This window comes from Rutilus rutilus (genome assembly GCF_951802725.1).
Source record: "Rutilus rutilus genome assembly, chromosome: 3".
NCBI lineage: Eukaryota > Metazoa > Chordata > Actinopteri > Cypriniformes > Leuciscidae > Rutilus > Rutilus rutilus.
Genome location: NC_140211.1, coordinates 39,402,600 through 39,424,634, shown reverse-complemented (window position 1 = coordinate 39,424,634; position 22,035 = coordinate 39,402,600). Strand labels below are relative to the sequence as shown.

The 22,035-nt window shown below is 36.9% G+C and overlaps 1 protein-coding gene across 2 annotated transcripts in view; it reads right to left on the bottom strand.

Moving 5' to 3' along the window:
- Positions 1-3,065: 3,065 nt before the first annotated feature.
- Positions 3,066-22,035, bottom strand: part of pcxb (pyruvate carboxylase b) — a 239,641-nt gene continuing 220,671 nt past the window's right edge. Inside the window, exons 19-21 of one of the 2 annotated variants that reach the window (XM_084406108.1) lie at positions 12,616-12,864; positions 11,196-11,336; positions 3,066-6,612 (exon numbers count right to left, since the gene is read on the bottom strand). In XM_084406108.1, the coding sequence (XP_084262234.1) occupies positions 6,361-6,612; positions 11,196-11,336; positions 12,616-12,864 (642 nt within the window). In that variant the 3' untranslated portion in view covers positions 3,066-6,360. The remainder of the gene's footprint in view (positions 6,613-11,195; positions 11,337-12,615; positions 12,865-22,035) is intronic. The other variant, XM_084406109.1, reaches the window with a different exon arrangement.

The window sequence follows — 22,035 nt, the reverse complement described above, 5'->3', positions numbered from 1 at the left end:
ATAGTACATTACAGATTTCTTTTAGTATTTTTTTCAAATGAAAAACAAAAGATCTCTACTTGCTTGTGTCTTCTTAATAAATTATTGTTATTTTAAAAAATGTATGCAACAAAGCACGATTAGATCAATACAACTTTTCGGCAATCCGCCTTCTTCAGTGAATCATGCATTATCAGTATTTTAATCAAATGAAATATTAATAGTATATCAGTTACTGAAATATAATTTTTTAACTGTAAATTTAAGTAAAACCAAAAATGCCCTTTTGGGTATTTTAAGGTGTTTTTTTTTTTTTTTTTTTTTACAGTGTAATAATACATTTAAGTACTACTGAGTAATATTAATTAACTACATGTAGTTACTATAGGGTTAGGAACAGGGTTTGGTTCAGGGTTAGTTGCATGTAATTGTGCATCATTTACTATCATTACTACACCCCTTAACATTTGTAACAAGGATGAAGCGTTACTGCCATTTTTTTTTTTCAGTGAAGGGAAAGATTCAAGAGTATATGTCTCAATGTAGCGAAAGAATGCTGTGCCGGGAGTGACACTGTGTAGCACAATGCTTTAATCCATAGAACACTGGGGGACGTGGATGAGTCGTGTGAAAGGGCTTTTCACTTTTCAGAGCTTTTTACAGTAACATATGTTGCTATTGGACAAAAAACGTCCTCACGTAATAACCTATGTCTAACACTTGATGGCTACTCTGTCAAGTCTTCGTCGTCAGTTAGGAACCTGGGTGTGCTCTTTGATACCAATCTTTCATTTGAAAGTCACGTGTCTAGTATTTGCATGTCTAGTATCTGCATTCTAGTATCTGCATCTGCGTTTTTCCATCTGAAAAATATATCTAAATTACGTCATATGCTCTCAATGACAAATGCGGACCAATTAGTTCATGCGTTCATGACATCAAGGCTAGATTATTGTAATGTTATTATGGGTGGTTGCCCTGCACGCTTAATAAATAAACTACAGCTGGTCCAAAACTCAGCAGCTCGAGTTCTTACCAGAACCAGGAAGTATCACCATATTAGCCCGGTTCTGTCAACACTGCATTGGCTCCCTATTAAACATCGTATACATTTTAAAATATTGCTGATTACTTACAAAGCACTAAATGGTTTAGCTCCCCAGTACTTGAGCGAGCTCTTAACGCATTATAGTCCTTCACGTCTATTGCGATCTCAAAATTTCGGCCAGTTGATAATACCTAGAATATCAAATCAACTACAGGTGGTAGATCCTTTTAGATCCTAGCACCAAAACTCTGGAACAATCTTCCTAACATTGTCCAGGAAGCAGACACACACTGTCAATTCAAATCTAGACTAAAAACACATCTCTTTGAACTAGCATACACATAACACATTATAGATTTCTATAATTCAATGTTAGGCTGCATAGTTTAGGTCAGCTGGAACCGGGAACACTTCCCATAAATCCTGATGTACTTGTTACATCATAAGAAGGATGGCGTCTACGCAATTATTAGTCTCTCTGTTTATCCCAAGGTTTACTGCAGTCCGCCGGATCCAAGCCGTATCCAGATCTGACGAAGGACCTGCGCCTGGACGCGATGACAACGCAGTCCTGAAGTGTCAACTAGTCTCTCCCCTTTACCTTTGTACAGATAAAACGTTGTCGGGACAATTCCGGTTCACGTGGCTACGGGGAAGCGATAAATAATTCTTTATTATACATTTTTAAGGCCAGATAAGTAGTTTGTTGAGGGTTGGTTTGTAAAGAAGCACTACACGCCTGCACACATATATATTCAAACGCGCATACCTATAGACTAAACACGTGATGCGCATGTGCACGGCGTCTGTGTTTTCGCGGGTTTGCGTTTTGGAGATTTGCGCAGAGATAACCTTTTTTTTCTTTTCCTTGGAATCTATTTCAGGGTTTGCGTTCTCAAGCCACCAGGCACTGTTTTGTGTGGATGAGCAGGCCGGAGCGTGTTGAGGGTTTTCTGTTAGAGCGGTGTCGTGTTAGCGGCCCCTAAGTTAATAACTAATGATCTTTGCAACGGAAGTGAATCAATCAATCAAAACTAACTTTAGCTGGACAATAACTTTATTCTAGAGCTGCTGTAAAGCCAAAACAATCTCCGTTGCTGTGATTTCCTGTTGTCACTGTGGAGCTGCTTTGAGGCATTTATTGTTAAAAGCGCTATATAAATGAAGGTGACTTGACTTGACTTGACTGTTAACATTGTGCCCTTTTTATGGACTTTTCTTAGAGAGTATTATTAAGGAAAACTTTTGTTTTTGTTTAACATTTAATTTTTCTTGTTTCGGGGTTGGAAACAGTTGACAGCCATTTAAAAAAATCTGTATTCCGACAAAAATGTTTTTCTTTTTTCAAGGAACAAAAAAATAAGGTATTGTCATAGTAAATGTTTTAGCAGCAGCAGATTCAATATGGAGGGCTCTTAAAAGCATGAAATTGACTTGTTTTTCCCCCGTCTGCTGCATTTGACGAGTGATCTGTCACATGACAAATGTACCCGAAACAAACATGGCAGCCTCCAGGTCACGTATCCCTTGAAGGGTCTGTTAACAACAAAGCATCTGCCTTTGAGTTGAATCAAAATTTCAAGTGAAAGCGGATGACAGGTTGTGGCTATAATCATTATGCATGAATCAGTGATTATACATATCACATTTAAGTATTTATTAGATATTAAATACTATATTTACTCTGCAGATGTTTCATACTGAGTAAATACTGTATATCATCACCTTCATTTCTCCTTGGATTAAAGGTAGGGTATGTTTGTCATAAACACTTTTTTGTTATAGCCTACTGGCTGTAAATCTCTTCACATCCTGAATATATATATATATATAAATGTACATATAACTTCTATGGAAGTCTCTGGACCAAAAAAAAAAAAAAAAAAGTTTGTCCAACAGGATGTCCTACCTGCCTGTCAACCTGTCTTTCCATACCTCCATGCATCTTGCTCGCACAGACATCACCTACATCAGCTGTATCAGATGTAAAAACAAAACCCTGCATTACAATAAGTGTATTGTGATTGTCAAAACATTTGGTAACTAAACAGAATTTTATTAAGTTTAGTGACAACATGTTACAATGTTTACATGATACAATGACAGGCTACTTTTTTATTGTTGCTTGACATAAGTGTCACAATTCAGTCCTTGTGATTTGATTCCGATCTTGATTCAATATCGATTCATTTGGATAAATATTAGGTACAGATGATACATGTACAGTTTTTTCAAGAAAAATAAAATATCCCCCCTAATGATGTAAACATACAGAGAGCCGTCAGCTATAGTATTATTTTTAAAGGTTAAAAATAACAAATCAAATGAAATATAATGCGGTTTTTATTGTAATAACGTTATAATATTTTAATGATACAAATAAAAATATAAAAAATATGTAATACAGTGCACATATTTAGCAAAATACTCCCCTCTTTAGCTCATTTTTCTAGCCAGCTAACGTGCTATGGTCATTAAATAGCTTTCCTGGGATATTGTTCGATCTCCAGCTGTTTTACTTTTTCTCTGCCTGAGAAAATGGATGTGTGGCACGAGAGCGTGTGAAAAGTGTCAATTGCGTGAGTCTCTCGCTGAATGCTTGAGAGTTGGCAGCCCTGTTATTATTGTAATGTTATGTGCTTTGAGACATGAGGTAATTTAACGCCGTCTCTCATATCGTGACGCTTTGCAGACTCTGCTCTGGCTGTGCGTGTTTATGTCTTTTGGAGGAGCCGTGGCTTTTGAGACGCTCTGAAGGGAGGGTGGGATCTCATGCTTTCAATGCTAACTTGCTATTGCTAGCCTCTCTGAAGTTGCCTACCCTACCTTTAACATTTTCAATGATATATTCAATGATGTACCTAAAAATAATGTGTTGTGAAAAAACCTTTGACATAGTCTTTGTACAATGGCCGACAGTACAGCGAGTACACTAGGTCATTAAATTCACTAACACATCACAATTTATTAGAAGAGCAGTTCATTTCATTCAGTGCATTTGTGAGTAAAGAGATCAACATGTGAGATATTTTATCTTGTAATTATTTAATTTATTGATTTCTTTTCAATCTTTGTTGAACATATCTCTAATATGATTACTACAAAGCAACAACCGTAGACAGTTTAAAATGGAGGAAAAGGAAACAAAACGACAAAATAAACATTCTTATAATCATGTAAATACAACGTACGATTTCAACTGAACTGCATCAACATACATAGTTAACAGACATACAAAGACAAAACATTCCCTTTTACAACTAATTAAATGATTAAACCAATATGTATGGAGCTTTAATTCTTCAGCTTCAATAAAGAAATCCTCAACTGAAAGACTTAAGGACTGAATTGCTAATGTTCTCAGTTATCCGCCCACGTACAGAATTTGAGTTTACTATGAATCACAAATTTAACAGTAATTATTTCCAAAGGACAAAAAGAAAAGGCAATAGTTGTAATGATGATAGAATATAATTATGAAGTTTGCTCTGTATAAATAATAATTGTAGTCCTGTTAGTTCAACAGAAACATTCTTCATCAAACCCACAAGATAACCTTACAGGTTCTTATTGGTTGAGCATTTCTTTTGTAAACCTCAGAACATGGCAGAACCTGCCAAACAGCGGCATTTAAAAAACAGCTTTAATTGAGCAGCTTCAATGAACATTAGTTCATTTTTTTTCTTCATGTATCTTTTGGTATCCCTGGTAACACGTGGGTTGTCTATGCATCTATGCATCTCTGGCTTTTATACACACGAAAACATATATGAACACTTTTTGCAGAGGCTCATTCACACACTTCCTCTAAAAGCATGTGCAAGTCATATGATTTATTGCAAATTGTGGAATCTCTCTGCAGTATGCCGTTGATAAGCAAGCAAGATTCAATCAGAAAAACTGAATGCATCCAAAAGCGCAATAAACAATCACCCTCGTCCTTTGATCTCTTCAGACTACATCAACTTTTCAATCAGTATGAACCTTTGTATTATGACCCTATATTGCTGTAAAAAAAATCCAGATTTTCTTTTGTGAATCCCATTTTCACTATGTATCCACCTCGAAATGTCACAGTGAGATTTCTATATGAAACTACAATCAAGGCTTATTTCAAGGTCAAGTATGAACTATCTTGTGCAGCATATCATTAATAACAGACTGAAGACTTTTCCATTATTAAAGGTGCATCAACGGTTACCCATAATTACGGTCTCCTTTTCTACAGCATTCAAATATGGAATGTTTTAAAACGCATTCTGCTGAATGAGAAAAACACATTGTTTGAGCTTTAACTGGGATTTATGCAAACATATTACACAATTACATTTACAAAACATTTTGTAGGAGTATTTGTAAAATGAAGCTTCTATTTGCTGCCCCACAGACATATGTTTTGCATTTGTTTACTTCATTATTGCTTATGTAATGACTTGCAGTTCACTTACAGTGGAAGCGCATTCCTTAGAGCTCCCGTGGTGCAAAGGTGATAGAGTGATTAAAAGAGGAATTTGTAGTGCAGTAACTTTCAAAAGCATTATAGTAACACATTTACCACAGTACATTAGCTACATTCACATTCCTCATAATGAGCTAGTCCAAAATAATGTCTGGTTTTGAATCTTCAATTGTTGATTATTATATACATCTGAATATCTTATGTGTTCATGATTAATCAACTTTATTGCTTTTGGCAAGATCTGCAGTATGATGTTATCATGACGACACTGTGCTTAATGCGCATGTACTAGAATAGTTGCTGGTATTAATATTTCAGACATTTTAAAATTGATTTTACGCTCCACTAACATGACATTAATATGAAACTGCTGTTCCTCTTCAAACTTACAACTTGCAGTGTTTCTCTCTCTCTCACACACACATGCACGCACACATTTAAATTCAGTTATGTTATTGTCATCTGGATTTATAATGACTCGTGTTCATTTTAATATGTTATTAATTGACTTTAAAAATAATACTAAAACTGGAATGATCTGTCTGTAATGTCGGTGTCATGTGTCCTCCTTTCCTCAAGGCTGTAAGTACATTCAGTGTCCTCTGTGTATTAACAGAGCGATAACTGAATACCAAAAAGTGAATTACAAAAGGCTTCTGTTGTTTCTGGTTACAGGCTATAAATGCTTCATCTATATCCTTGTATTTTGAATCAAACAACAGCCAAAAAATGATTCTGACTCTGAAAGCTCAGGAGAGTTTTACACCACGTTAGAATCATCAGCAATCACAATTCCAACAATCCACCAAATTACAAGATCAGTCTAAAAATGAATTCTGGAAAAGCAACCTTTAACCTCCGTAGCTTTTACATTTTATTCAGTTATTTCCAGGATGAGGTCATCCCCTTCCAGGCTGCTGTCGGCATTGACATGCACCTTGGATATTATGCCTGAGATTGGCGAGTTGACGACGGTCTCCATCTTCATAGCGCTGAGTACGCAGAGAGGCTGACCTTTCTCCACTTTCTGGCCTGGCTTCACCTTTACTTCCACCACTTTCCCGGGCATGGGAGCTCCAACCTGTCCCCGCACGTCTTTCAAGGCTTTAGGGTGAAAGTGCATCTCCTGGCGAAGCAGAAAACAGAATGAGACGATTACAGGAGAGACCAGAGGCAATGAAATATTTGACACATTTTCCCTCACAACTATTTCCAAACTACCAGTCATCTTCTGCTATGAGAAACATGATTAAATGGACTGTTAAAATGTTGACAATTAGAAAGATCATAATGAATTTGTGCACGCCTCAAACATATAATGTTTCTGCTTTAGTAATATATATATTTTTAATAGACTACTAATTAAACTGTGCTAAAAGTATTTGAAATCTTGATATTATTTCACAATATTATTGTATTTTTGATCAAATAAATGCAGCCTTGTTGATCAAAAGAGACTTCTTTCAAAACCTTGAAATCTTAACGACCTCGAACTCTGGAAAAAATAATTATACTTTTTAGCGTAAATAACATAAATAACATACATATATATATATATACAGTTTTATGCTAAAGTTTGGGCATCCCTGATAATGATCAAAATTTCAGTTTAAAATCTGCTGGGCTTTCGAAGCAGCAACTTCATTTGGATATAATTTATACCTTATGGAAACAGTAAGATTTCAGTTCTGAAATAACATTTATTGAATCAACAGAAACAACACAATGTGAGTCATAACAAAAACAGACAGGTCCAAAAATTTGGGCACCCCAATGGAATTACCACATCAATATTTAGCCTCCTTTTGCTGAAATAACAGCCTGTAGTCGCTTCTTATAGCCACTGATAAGTCCCTGAATTCTGGCTGCAGGAATTTTGGACCATTCTTCCTTGCAAAATGTCTCCAGTTCAGTCAGGTTTGATGGTTTCCGAGTGTGGACAGTCCGCTTCAAATCATTCCATAGATTTCCGATGATGTTCAAGTCTGGGGACTGTGATGGCCATTCTAGAACACTGTATCTGGGTCTGTGCATGAATTCCTTGGTAGATTTGGAACAATGCTTTGGATCATTGTCCTGCTGAAACAACCAACCCCGGCGTAACTTCGACCTCTTGACTGATTCTTGAACATTGTTCTTAAGAATCTGCTGATACTGGGTGGAATCCATGCGACCCTCAACTTTGACAAGGTTTCCAGTACCTGTACTTGCCACAGAGCCCCATAGCATGATGGACCCTCCACCAAAGTTTACAGTAGGGAGCAGGTTCTTCTCCTGGAACGCTGTGTTCTTTATCCGCCAAACAAAGCGCTTAGTTTCATCTGTCCACAGCACATTATTCCAAAATATTTCTGGCTTGTCCAGATGAGCCTTTGCATACCTCAAACGACTCTGCTTGTTGGCAGTACGCAGAAAAGGCTTTTTCCGCATCACCCTTCCATTGAGCTGTTCCTTGTGCAAAGTGCGCTGGACAGTGGAACAATGTACAATGACACCATCAGCAGCAAGATGTTCTTGGAGCTCCATGGAGGTGGTCTGTGGTTTGTCTGTGGCCATTCTAACCATTCTTCGTCTTTGCCTTTCAGATATTTTTCTTAGCCTACCACATCTTTCCTTCACAAGGACTGTTCCTGTGGCCCTCCATTTACTAACTATATTTCTGACTGTGGAGACAGACACCTTAAACCTTTGTGATAACTTTTTGGACCCTTCTTCTAATTCATATTGATGAATTATCCTAGTTTTTAAGTCAATAGAGAGTTCTTTTGAGGTTCCCATGTTGCTACTTTCCAGTAGAGAATCAAAGAGAAACACAACTAGCAATTAGCTACCTTGAATGTCCTTTTTCAGGATTGGTTGCACCTGTATTATCAGTCTACTGGTCATTGAGCTAATTCAATTAATTATGTGTTGCAATCAATCAGCATTTAGTGACTACAGGTATTCAAATCAACACAATTGAAAGGGTGGCCAAACTTTTGCACAGCCTATTTTTCACATTTGATTTTATTTCATACAACTCAATACTGCTACACTAAGAAGTTTTGTCTGAAAAACATCACATTATCCAGCTTTCTCTAGAAACTGAATGGCATATCACAACGATATTTAAAAAAAAGACAGAGAAAATTATCATGCAACCTCAGAGGGGTGCCCAAACTTGGCCATAAAACTGTATATACTATTTCTAATGTTATTTAATTTATATATATATATATATAAGGGGCTTCTGTGCAGTGTAGTGACTAATGGTTCCCCTAGGAACATTTTCCAGGTTTCATTCGCACCGCCAGTAGGAACTCTGAAGTGACGTAAGCCGCGCTTGTTGTTGTGACTTTTATTTTGATGGCGCTAAGAACGCCAGCCAGAACCTGAGCTCACAGTGCTCGCATTCTCCGTGTTCATTAGTTTATGATCTGTCTAACAGTCCTGATAATAATAATAGTCCAATAATACGTTATTAGATAGAACTGTTACACATTGAAAGGAGACGGTATATGAAAAGGTATTAGCGTATGCCATGTGGTTGATGTGCAGTGTTGTTAGCTGAGCAGAAATACATAGGCCTAATCATGTTTCTCTTGGTCCCCTCTAAATTTTTCTCCTTAGCGCAAAGGTTAAGAGGCTAATCCATCACTGAGGCCCATCTATCACTGTTTTTCATGTTCGTAGAATTAGTTTGGGGAGTAAATATATACGGAATAATCTCTGTGTGTTTATACAGCTTTTTAAAAAAATGGTGGGTGCTGGTGTTTTGCATGCGTTCGGCCAATCGGTGTACACTAACGTCACTGGTAGCTCCTATAGTGCTGGTTTAGACCCTACTCTGAAATAGGAGCTAAATTAGTTCCTCCAAAAGGAGTTCATAGAACTAAAATCGTTCCTAGTTCCTGCAGTGCGAACACACCAAAAAACGATTGTTCCCCTAACTTCACAGCTATGATGAATAAGGCAGAAACCAGTGACAGTGTTAGTATCTGTCATTCATGTTAAACGTTTAACTAATAGCCTAGAGATAAATCAGATTTATTTTTCATTTCAAAGGCATACACAATTCAGACAGCAGAAGAAAAATGTTGGACCTGCAAAAATTAACTTCATGTGACATGAGGAGAAATGTTCTTGCTAATTGTGTTGAGGCAGAAGGCGAGCTCTATTGAGCATATGTTAAGCAAGTGTCATCACTCTGACTTATCTGTGACTGAAGACACTATGTGTTTGGACCATCCTCTGTCTGCCAAACAAGACTAAGAATAATAAACCAAAAGAGTATTTACAGAGGGTAGAAACCATCTTCCAGAGTAGGACAGACTATATGAATGTTTTTTTTTTACCAGAAAGAATATCTTGTAATGAATCATCTTAAACATGATGTGTTTTATGTGTGGGCAATGAAAGTGAGAACTTCAGTTTAGTCAAATCATGCTATAATCCGCCAAATTATATTTTTACAAGCAGTGTGGTGCAGTTACATTGCTGTGTCCATGGCTGACAAAGTTTCCACACAGAACTATTGACTTGTAATGAAAACATAAGGAGCATTCCATTCGACCGTAAGTGGACTGCGAAGTGGACTTCACAGGGTATTTCACCATCTTAAGTGAGATTCCAATCCGAAGGGAGCAAACATGTCCAGTTCGAAGGGAATTGCGAATGGCATAGGGCATATGGAATAAGGGAACATCGATACATCACTTCACAGGAATTGGAGAGCGAAAATCACCCAACCAGTCAGAACTAAGGATGGAGCAGAGCCGTTGAAAGAGTTTTTAAACGGCTCTGCGATGGATGAATTTACGCATGTGTTTTAAGTAGCCTATTTATACATTTTGTTATTATTATACAAACTAGAGTATTTATGAATGGTTATGGCGATGGATGTTACATTTGCATATTCTATTGCATGAATAAGCATGACAAAGTAAAAGTGTTGAGAAGAGGATGAGGCTCGGTCATTTTTTATTTTAGGCTACTTCATTTAAGTCAGGAGTGTTTACTATGCGGCTGAGCGTGGAAAAGAAAGTGGTCAAAGCGCACGAGATAAGACCCAGACCATGGATTAAGAACACCTTTACACAGTTAATCAAATCATAATTTATTTTCATATAGCATTACAGTTAGAACTGCTTAAAATCTGTTAATAGTCTATTAATTGCCGCAAGTCATTCAAGAAGGCTATACAAACATATAGCCTAAGTTTTGATTATATTACATCAAATACATAATGTGTGTTTTGTATATGTATTGTATGTTTGTGTATATGTATTTTATATTTTTTAAATTCGAAAGTAATTTATAATATCTATTTATGCTTTATCATAATCTGCCCTGTCATTAACTTTGTTTGATGACGTTTGCATGAGTGATTATTGTCAGCGAAGTTCACTTCAACTGATACACCATGTTCATGGAGTAGGGAGCAGTGGACACTGTGTAGGGACCCTGTCAAATGGAACGCAGCTATACATTGTACGCCCTAATAATTTAAAAGATGTTTTTAACACCTTTGCCTCTAAGTGATAAACGCCTATGACAGCAAGAGCAAGATCATTTTTAGCTTATGACAGAAATTATTCACACCTCGAGAGAGAAAATGGAACATTGGCAAAACATGTCTGAATGATTGAGTGTACTGTTTGCGTCAGGATAATTGCTTTTCAGTGATGAAACAAACCAATCTAGGGAATAAAATAAACAGCAAACAGTTACCTTCATTGCTGCCGTATCCTTGACCAAGACTGAACGCAGCTGGCCGTTGAGTTCAAAAAACACTTCTCTCTGACCAGACTTGTTCAAGTCACCCAAGGCCAAGGCTTTGATGTGCAGCGTTTTCCCTCTCTCTAACTCAACCTGTGAGAGGAAAGAGCCAGACACATATAAAGACACATTGAAGAGCTAGGTATGAGAAATGAAAAGCTGCGATTGAGCTTAAAAAAAAAAAAAAAAAAAAAAAAAAAACACACACCAAAACCAGATTGGGGCACAATAGGCCAATAAAAAAAAAAAACCTTTTGGAATTAAGGCAGATTAAGGGATGAGTGATTAGCTCAGGCCTCTGGGAGGCATTAGGTCTGTACCATGTGCTGTTTGGCTGTGGAGGGGATGCTATTTTGGGGTGTGCTTGCATTTGCCTCAGTGACAGCTTAATATAGCTCATGCTAATCTACGCTAATCAGCCACGACTAACATCCCATTTGGACAGCACGACTGGGTGGAGAAACACGCCGCCAAATAACTTCAGTCCCTGAGAAATTTACGATTACGCATAACAACCGAGGAAAATCTGGTTCATTTTGAAAGAGTAGAAACCTGGTTTGAAGAATAAGGCCAGCAGATGATTAAGAGATGCAAGCAATCTAACAGATTTGGTGCTTTTTTCAAATTAAAACGACTTTGTAGGTGAGTTTGATTCCTGGCTGGCTCTCGGTCTGTCTCGGAGCGTGATCAGCTATGCAAGTCCTGCATCTGGTGCTCTCAGTTCTCGTGGTGCCTGCAGTAGGACTCCGAGACACATTTATGGCTGCCAGGTAACACCCACTTAACTCATAACGGGGTTTTAGATGCCAAACACACGGCTAAGCTCCAATCAACACATTTAGAAACACCTCAGGGCTCATCTAGATAGAGATACAGCTGTACCAGTTTGAGATTATTTAGGAGCTAGCATGGATTAAGCTAAAAAACCTGCACTCATTGACCTTTACAAAGTCAAACTCTCAGTTAAATTAGAGGTGTAAAATATAATTTATTGTTTATCTGACTTCACAGCACCTTCAGAAAGAGAGTCTAGATGTTTAAAGCAACATATTTTGAACACAAAAGTGCAATTCAATCTTACTATGCTAATCAATTTTACAACCACTGTTGCAATAAAGTGTGCTAATAAACTTGGAGGCTAGTTGAGGACACAAGGAAATCTAATTTAGCAAATCTCTCAGCAAGAGCGCAGTCAGTGTAAAGTTTAGAAGGTCACACTTACATCCCATGGTGTTATAAATTTAACAGAATAAAATATAGTTGAAAATTTAGTAAGAAGGAATGAGCATAGTGATAAGGAAATTAAGTCAATCGATGTAATTGCTGTGAGTCGCAGCATGTCCTCACGTATCACAGTGTAATAGAAACGTACCTGAAACTCTTCTGCGATTTTGGGGCCGTCCAGAAACAGGCGAGTGTTAAGGCAGTCCACTGGCCCGAAGTTTGATGTGAACTCTTTAAACTCCTGGAAGACTTTGGGGTACATGGCTGCTGACATCACATCTTCAGGGGTGATTTCATCACCATATGCTGCTCGTAGACCAGACTCAAGAGCCTCAAAATCCATCGGTGGAAGTGAAGCCCCGGGACGACCTTCGATTCTAGGCAACGACTTGAGCACCTTTGAGAAACATCAAACGTTTAACTTGTTATGGGCATATACTATGGGGCAACAATCAGAGTACCAGCTGAGTATAACTGAACTAAAAACCAAAAATGTATGTTCTGTCATTCTGAAGCTTTGCCATTAAGTCAAGTCAAGCAGCACTTTTTACAATACAGATTGTTTCAAAGTAGCTTTACAGTGATAACAGGAAAATAATTCAGTGATGCAAACAGTTCATTTCGGCTGCACAGCAGCTGTAAAAGAAAAATGTGTCATTGTTCATCTGAAGTCAGTTCAGTTTTGATTCAGTTCCATTGTAAAGATCATCAATTATTAGTTCATTTCATCTATAAAGCAGTTCTGCAGAAAACAGTGATGTCATCATCCAGCTCAGTTCAGTTCTCATCCAATAGTGTCAGTGCAGTCAAGTCAATTTTATTGTTGAATATTAAGTTTGTCATTATAGAAACTCTCCCTAGATTTCCTTGACATGTTCATAAGAGTTTCTTAAAGAAGAAGCGATGTCTGATTTGTGAACCAATCATTCTTTTCAATGAATCTGCTGGTACAATTCACAAAAATGACTTGAATGACTCGGTCACGAATCGGACTGATTCAGTTCTCAAGTTCAACTCAATGATCCAGTTGCAGTGGTTATCAGCCCACTGGAGCAGAAGATCATCAGTAAATAATGGCTTATATTCCGGTCTTTCTCACAAAAATGATGACTTCTGAAAATGTTGAATATAACAGGTGAGTCATTTGAACCACTTATATGATTCTGTGGTGCTTTTTAAAAAAAATTAGAGGTCGACAGTCACTGTCCTGATTCACTTTCATTATATGGAAAAAAAATTGTCAGAACATTCTACACAAATGAATCTTCATGAAGTAAACAATGACAATTTAATTTTTTAAGATAACTATTCCTTTAAAGCTGCAGTCCGTAGTTTTTCCTCTTTGTCACCATCTCTGTTCGAAATCTGCAATTGCAGTTATTCGCGGAATTATCAACTTTGTGTGGGTTGTGCCTCAGCACGGCACAGTGCGGATGAATCCAATGTTTTGAGGAGAATGTGCGGCTGTCAGTCACCGCGCCGGTTTGGATACTGTCATTCGGAATCACAGATTCTACTTTTTGGAAGTATGACCAACATAAGAAATGTCATCTGAACAAGCAAGTAACATCCACTTTTGTTCTGACCAACTAAGGAAAAAAAATAGCATTGCAGTAAATCGCGCTGATTAAATCTAATGATCGCTTATCATATCATGTCAAACCGTGCAAATTATACTTTATTCTCAAATTGTTAATGTTAACAACATCAGCATTGCGTGACTACATTTAATGCCCTTCCAATATTTATCCTTGTTTTCGCATGGGCCCGGTTGCAGTCTCTTGTTTTCTGTAGCCACTCCGAAGTCTTTAATTACATCAAGTGCTGTGAGAAAAGGCTATAAATCTCCACCTCCAACATCCTCACATGCAATATAGCCTACTAGCAGCTCAAAACCCAGACAGCTAAAGAGTGATGTGAGTCAGTCTTCAGGTCACTGAAAAGCATAAATATTTAACAAATGAATAAACAGTACTATCATTCACTATCTTACAATGTCTTTGTCCTCTGGCAAGTGACTGACTTTGCAAGTTCAAACATACTAAATACATCATTAGTGCTGTCAGAGTGGGCGTTAATGAACAAAAGCACAAACACTTTGACAAATAGGTCAATTGCAAAAGAGAAGCTACACTACCAATATGCCATTAAAATGACTCAATTCATAATGTACAAAAAATTGCTGATTTCTTGGTGTTGGCATGGCAACCAACCAGCCAAGTGACACTATTTTCTCCTTTTTTGTTTCACAGCAGCGAGAATGAATTGAAAAATGGTCCTTGGACTTGCACTGAGAAGAAGCCTGGTTTCTAACGGGGGAAAAGTGAATAGACTACACAAAAGGGCTTGTGGAGGAAAGAGAGGGAAAACAAAACAGATCAGCTCATAAAACGCTCAGCAGCCCATTTTGTTATTCAGATAAAATAGCAGAAAAGGCTGCCTGCAGTCCCAACCCACCTAACTTTTGAATAAATTGCCACTTAATAGCAGTTGAGTCATAATTTCAAGCCATATGGGCTCGCTTTTGTTTGATATGTCCTATAGGTTTATTTTAGTAGTTTTGTGACTCAGTTATGCCATCTGAATATTTGTATGCAAGTTTATTTGCCCAGGCTAGCTGTGGGGTACGGAAGCTCACATGTTCTAATCTTTTTTTTCCTTCTCATCACTCCAACACTTGAGAATCCATAGGGACATTAGTCCTGTGAAGTTGATGATTCATATATAACAATCTCAATACCTCAGAACTGAGATGCTGTTTGTTTTTAGCAATAGAGTAACATGTCTCAAGATTCCTCTCTGAATGTGTCAGTTGCAGGCATCGCAAATTCATTCTTAAAGGTAGGGTAGGTAATTGCGATAGTGGCTAGCTATCTTTAGATCCTGTTCTCCAAAGCCACGGCTCCTTTAAAACACATAAACGCACACAGCAGAGTTTGCACATTAGTAACCTCATGTCTCAAAGCACATAACATTTCAATAATAATGAACGTAAACAACTTACAGAGAGTAAACAATCTTCTGGAGATTAATTTCGGTATTGACAGTAAATGCATAAATCCGAGTCTGAGGACGTGAACTGAGTAATCATGGGTTGCCATGTTGTAATTACGGTTATGACATGGTGTAAACGCACAATAAGCTCTTGTTTTGGTTCAGGAGGAACTGAAAAAGAAGACTGCTCTTTGTTTAAAGGGCCCAGTGACTGTCTACAACGCGCTGATGACGTGTGATGGGAGCACGGAGGTAAGGAAATACATATGTTGACAGGCAGGTAGGACATCCTGTCATTGCATTTGGACCGAAACATTCTTATATTGTAAAGGTTTTATTCATTACACCTATGATGTGCAAGTAAAGCCTTTTTCAAACAAACTATTCCACAGCTAATCCTAAAAGGATTAGTTCACCCAAAAATGATAATTGTCATCATTTACTCACTCTCATGTTGCTGCAAACCTGGATATTCTGAGATATTCTGAAGAAGATTTCTTTGTCCATACAATGAAAGTCAATGGGATTCAGAAATAAAGCTGGACAACACTGATTTTTATTGTATGGACAGCAGAAAAAAAGTCATTCATGTTTGGAGCGACATATGACAGCACTTTCATTTTTAGGTGAATTATCCCTTTAAGTATTATGAAAGGTCTCTATCTCTTCTCCACATTTAGCATCTTGTTCGAGGAAATGTATACATATAGTCCCTATGTGGAAACATTAAGCACAAAACCTAGAAAAAAAAAGAAGAAGGTAAAGCTGTGCAAAGGCAGTGAGAAAACTACAAAGCTAGTTTTCCAAGCCTGAGGTAAGGTAAGGAGCTTAAGGAGAAAACTTGAACTGCATTTATTTCATAGTAAGTTAAAGCATAGCATTATGTATTCCTTATCAGCCCTGTCATTACCATAAACTACTGCAAGAGCAATTGTGCTACAACATACTGTGGAGAAAGACGCTTTCTAAGACTGCTGGCATCTGCACTCAGACTCTCTGCTATAAGGTTTCGAAAACTATGCTATATGGATTACCAGGCAGTTTGCAGAGAAACTGTTTATATACTCTTGTCAGAGGTTATATAATTTCATAACTCAGAAAACAGCAGTTATTATATCAGACGTCTAAGGCAGGAGAAGTTGCTTAGGAGAGCTTCTGTTTTCCTCACATTGCTTTCTGTGCTAGGTGAAAGGGGATATTTGACATTGTTGACAGAGATTGAAAGGAGATAAGATTTGCTCTTTTTTCCCCTGAATCATCTGTCCCCATCCCAGTGTGTGCATTTAGGCTGTTTGTTATTCTGTACTGTCACAGCCGGGCTGGAAATATTGCTGGGGTGATGTCATGTGCTAAACAATCCTCTTGGAAAGATCAATAAGCCTGGATAAAAAAAGTGCCACCAAAATATTACCGGTCTCTATGACCATTAATCATCAGACATCTGTGTGTCAGTACAAAGAGAAGAAGTCAAGTGATGTTTAATTCAATTTTAAAAGACATTAAGTGCTTATTAAGAGCTAAACTGATTAAGTTCTTCTTGGTGCTTTACTGAATACATAAATTAACAAGCAAACTACATTTATTTGCCCCTGACTTCTTGATTTCTACTTTTAAGGAATATTCTCCAAAAAAAAAAAAAAAAAACCTCCTAAATTTCCATTGAAATGGGCATAAAGGGATCGCATTTAATTATATGTCTGAAAATCCACTAGGAATTTTTCTGCTCTCCATCTGTCTGCGAGTGCTCTCATGCACTTTAGCTAACAAAGAGACTCATTTCACTGGCCCAAATCAAATTCGTCAGGCGTGATGGTCCATTGCTTTCCTCAAGGGATTCACAGGAGAGAAGACTACAAAGCGGTGGGCTGTAATGGGAACTCATGTAGCCATAAAACAGTGTGAAGCTTCTCGCTCTCTGACCTGAACGCATCTTGCTGTGGTCGAGCCTCTGAGGGAGCTGTGTAATTGTCCCAACTGTAAGTATGTTTACACAGTTAACTGCCAGATCATATATAGAAACATGAAGGAAAATCACAGCCGAGGCAGGTGTATGTCTGTGTATGTGTGTTACTGTGTTAGCATTAATGCGCATGCATGCATGTCTATACACTGCCTTTCTATATATATATATTAATAATTAATTGATAAAATAATATTAATAATAGTAATATTAATAATATGAAGATACTAATATACTAATATTAATGAAAATAAATATTGTCAAAAAGGTTATTTATTTATTAAAAACAATGATGAACAACATTTAACTAATACAAATAATAATTAAGTACACTACCATTCAAAAGTTTTGGGTTGGTAAGACATTTTACAGGACATATTTTTTAAAGATTAAATAGTTTTTCTTATTCTTACCAGGGCTGCAATTAATTGACCAATTAATTGAAATATTTTTACTTACTAACTTAAAACTGTTTTACATTTTAAATTGTAATGAAAGCTTTAGCATAAGTTCTGCCGGGAAGACTCAATTACTACGTCACCTATTGCCTTCACTTCTATCCAATCATATTCTTATGCTCACTGTATAAAGCTCGGTACTTACACATGTTTGAGTTCGCAGATACTGAAGCGACGATTACCCCCATCCTCCCCACCACCACCAGGATGGTCCTGTCCATACCTCCCGGGGGGGTCGGCTGCGCCCCTGCCTTCGTCATCAGGCAGGAATTGCAGATCCGATACCCTCGGATTATGCACTACGGACGGGGCCTACGCCAAATGACTTTGTATATTATCAGCTTGCTGAGCTGTCAATAAATGTACGATTTGTTGAAATAATTCTCCCGAGTCTTTCTGGTAGAAATTTATTTCTGTGTTGGCAAAGCTGAATTTTCAGCATTATTACTCCAGTATTCAGTGTCACATGACCCTTCAGAAATCATTCTATTATGCTGATTTGGAAATTAAGAAACATTTCTTATTATCAAAGCTGAAAACGGTTGTGCTGCTTATAATATTTGCGTAAACCGTGACATGTTTTTTTTTTTTTTAAAGAAATTTAAAAGAACAGCATTTCTTTGAAATAAAATCTTTTGTAAAATGATATAAAGATATTTAGATTAATTTAATGCATGATTGGTGAATTATTAATTATTTACAACAATTAACTGTTGTAACAATTAATTAATTCAAGAATTATGAATTATTAAAAAAAAATTTTTAAGCATTACTAACACTTTTAATAAAATAACAGATCACAAACTCCCAGCGTGCATTATGGCGTAGACTACATCAGCAGCCAGGTGGATTAACCTGCGTCTGGGGATTTGGAGGCAGTTTTCTGTCTCATTTAAGCAGAAACTTTTAAGCAGTCATGTATATTATTTTGTCAAATTATTCAAAATATTAAAATATTGTATTGCCATTTTGTGGCTCAAATGAATCTGTGAATTAGTAAAAAAAAAAAAAAAGATGATTTAATTTAAATTCATTAAATTTGAACTATTCAGCAAAATTCATTGGAATTCAAAATGCTTTATAGAGCATGAGAGAGGAAATTTTTGTCAAAACACTGATGTAGCATTTTCATCTGTTGGTAAAATAAACTCATTACTTAACAGCTGAGCTACTGTGATGCTAATGAAAAATGTAGTTAAAGTTCCTATAATTGCTACTTTTAGTTTGATATTCCCCAACATTGCAGTAGAGGTGCAATCCTGACAGGTTCCTATAGGGGAAGTGAACATGCATGACACTAGGACTGAGCCTACAGGCTTTGACAGTAATGATCTGGCAGACTCAGCGAGTTGAAAGGGATGTAAAGGAGTGTGCTGTCATTCACACATATCTTCTGAAACCCTGTCTCAGTCAGTCAATCAATCAGTCAATCATCTGAAGTGTGCAGATGAGTATGATCAGTCTAGACTTATAAAGAACCCTGATAGTAGAGAGTCCATGTGGTTGTTTATCCTTAAAGTCTGACAGATATTTAATTTGTGACACCTACTAGTCTTGATCTAAAGGTGAGAAACAGGAATTGAAAGCTTTTGGACCCTGTTTAAAAAAAAAAAAAAAAATCTTACAAGCTCTTTATTTTATGACCTACTAAATTGCCGCAGCATTTAACTGATGCAGTCAGTCAGCATTTTAAGTGCATGCATGCAACTCAGGGGGATTTTTGATGATACAATGTCAAAATTTAACTTTTTGGTTAACTTATCACTTAATAATAAAAAATGTTATACAAAAATATCTCAGTGAACATAAAATTGAATCTTAAATATCAAAATGTCAAATCCACAATAAATGGCTACAAGCCCATGCAAACATATTGGCACGGGTAATCAATTCATAAAAAGTACCATGGCAAAGGTTTGGTAACATGACTAGAAATTACTGAGCAACTATGCAACTTATTAATATTAGGCAATATAATATTTCCTAATAAATATATATATATATATATATATATATATATATATATATATTGTTATAAATATTTTTTATTTATAACAATATAATATGGTATTTACACTAAGTGAAAATAGTGATAGATTCTATTTACACTATGTAAAAATAGCAGTATTTTCTTTGCAACAAGTGTAAATAGTAGTTTTAAATACAGTAAATACAGTATTTTAGTACATTATAAAACAGTATGCAATAACATATTGAGCGTAAATTATACAATGTATTAAATAAATGCCGCCTTATTAGGACAATGAAGCACTCCCTACACCTACCCCTAACCCTATCCAATAAACACTTTAATATTAAATAACCGTTAGGCACTTTAATTCCACTTTTCACATATTTTCTTCACATTTATTGAAAATAAATGCTTTTCCAATCTGATATGCGATGGGAAAAGGGAGCAGAATGAGTTTTTTGTAGTTTTGTCTTGCCCAACCAGACATTGGTGGGCGGAGTGAGTGTAAATAGCTTCTACCAACAAGGCGGGCTATTTGCACTTGTTGCACTTGTTAATATTTAATGAGCTCAGTCGTTTTATATAGTGACATCATAACCCACCCACTCTAAAGCTCTTTCCGGCATCACTGTCTACATCATATAACGTCGTGCCAGTGCTCTCCAGATCTTTCTGCGCACCTTAAACTTACGCATCTTAAATGTGACATACCCTCCCATGGTCGCCCTGCTCCTTCTATTAAGTGCTGAAGTGTCTCTGCTCTAGATGAGCCAGTTATTAGCACATTCAGCCAAGCTAATGCATTTTAAATAATACATAAAACATGCTGATTAGTGTATGAAGGAGCTCCCTGAGGATTGCCGGGAAAGGGTTTAGAGGCTTTTCCCTTGGCGGAGGCATGAGACACAAAAGAGGGCTCACCAATTCTATTAGTCACAGTGGCTGCAGTTCAAAGATGCTCCACGCTTCATTCAGTCACTCTTCATTAATTTGACAGCTTTTCAGGCCATTTATAAGCCTGGGATATGTGTGTGAGTGTGTGGTAGGAAGGGTTTCTAAAGATAGAATGGTTAATTGCCCTTAGGATTGAGACTGGAGCGATGTTTAATTGAAGTGTCTGCTAACGTCACTAAAACCGATTGCGTATAGGGAAAGAGTTTTATCCCCTCAAGCTGCTTCTTACTGACTATATAGACATAAATACACACTTCAAATATTTAGAAAGATATGATGGATGTTTGCGTTGTGCCTGTGTTGTGTTTTTCCATCTAAAACGATTGCAAAAGCACAGACTGCTCAAAATGACATGTTTTGATCATATCATTAAGACTGTGGTTGTATTTCTTCCATTTCAACCTGTTTGTGCGTGTAAAAATGTGTTTCGTGTGTACGACTGTGGGAGAAGATTGCTCATTCTTATCAGTGTTTGTCCAGTGGTGTGTACCTGAGTTTATCTATGAGCTGATTGGCAGAGATAGAGCCACTGATGTGTGTGAGAGTCACCACAGGCCCTGCAGCACAAACCTTTCCAACCAATTATGATGAATGTATCTCAAAACACACCCACAGACACATATGTTGACCATGCCTGGGGCTGTGGTGGTGTATGTATACCCAGGTCAGAGGACATAGTATCATTAGCTATCTTAAAGTGCATTATGGGTAACACCCCAAGTTAGTGTTCGGAAGCTATTTGTGTCTTCTTGTATTTAGTATCTGGAGGTGACAGAACAACAATGGCACCCTAAAGGATATTTTTTTTTTAGCGTAATGTTTAGAGAAGTATCAATGCAGAATAAAACTATATAACATTGTCGTCTATTCTAATTAAGTAATAAAACATGAGAAAGTATTGTAACCATGTGCAATAGACTTTAGTCACAAATTTAATATGGATGAACACAAGGCTGTAGGGGTAGAATTTCAGTCTTTACAATGACACGCACTTTATAAAATCCATGTTTATGGTAAAGGCACGCACCGAGTGCTTCGTGCCCTTTCTAAAATCTATGTTTATGGTTTTATTTAATTTTGAGAAATTAAAATAAATATCTTTCTGTTTTTTTTTTTGCTGTATAAAATACTATGCACTTTCTAAATCCATGTTTATGGTAAGGGCACGCGCCGAGTGCTTCGTGCCCTTTCTAATATCTGTACTTATGGTAAAACGGATCTGAGGATCGT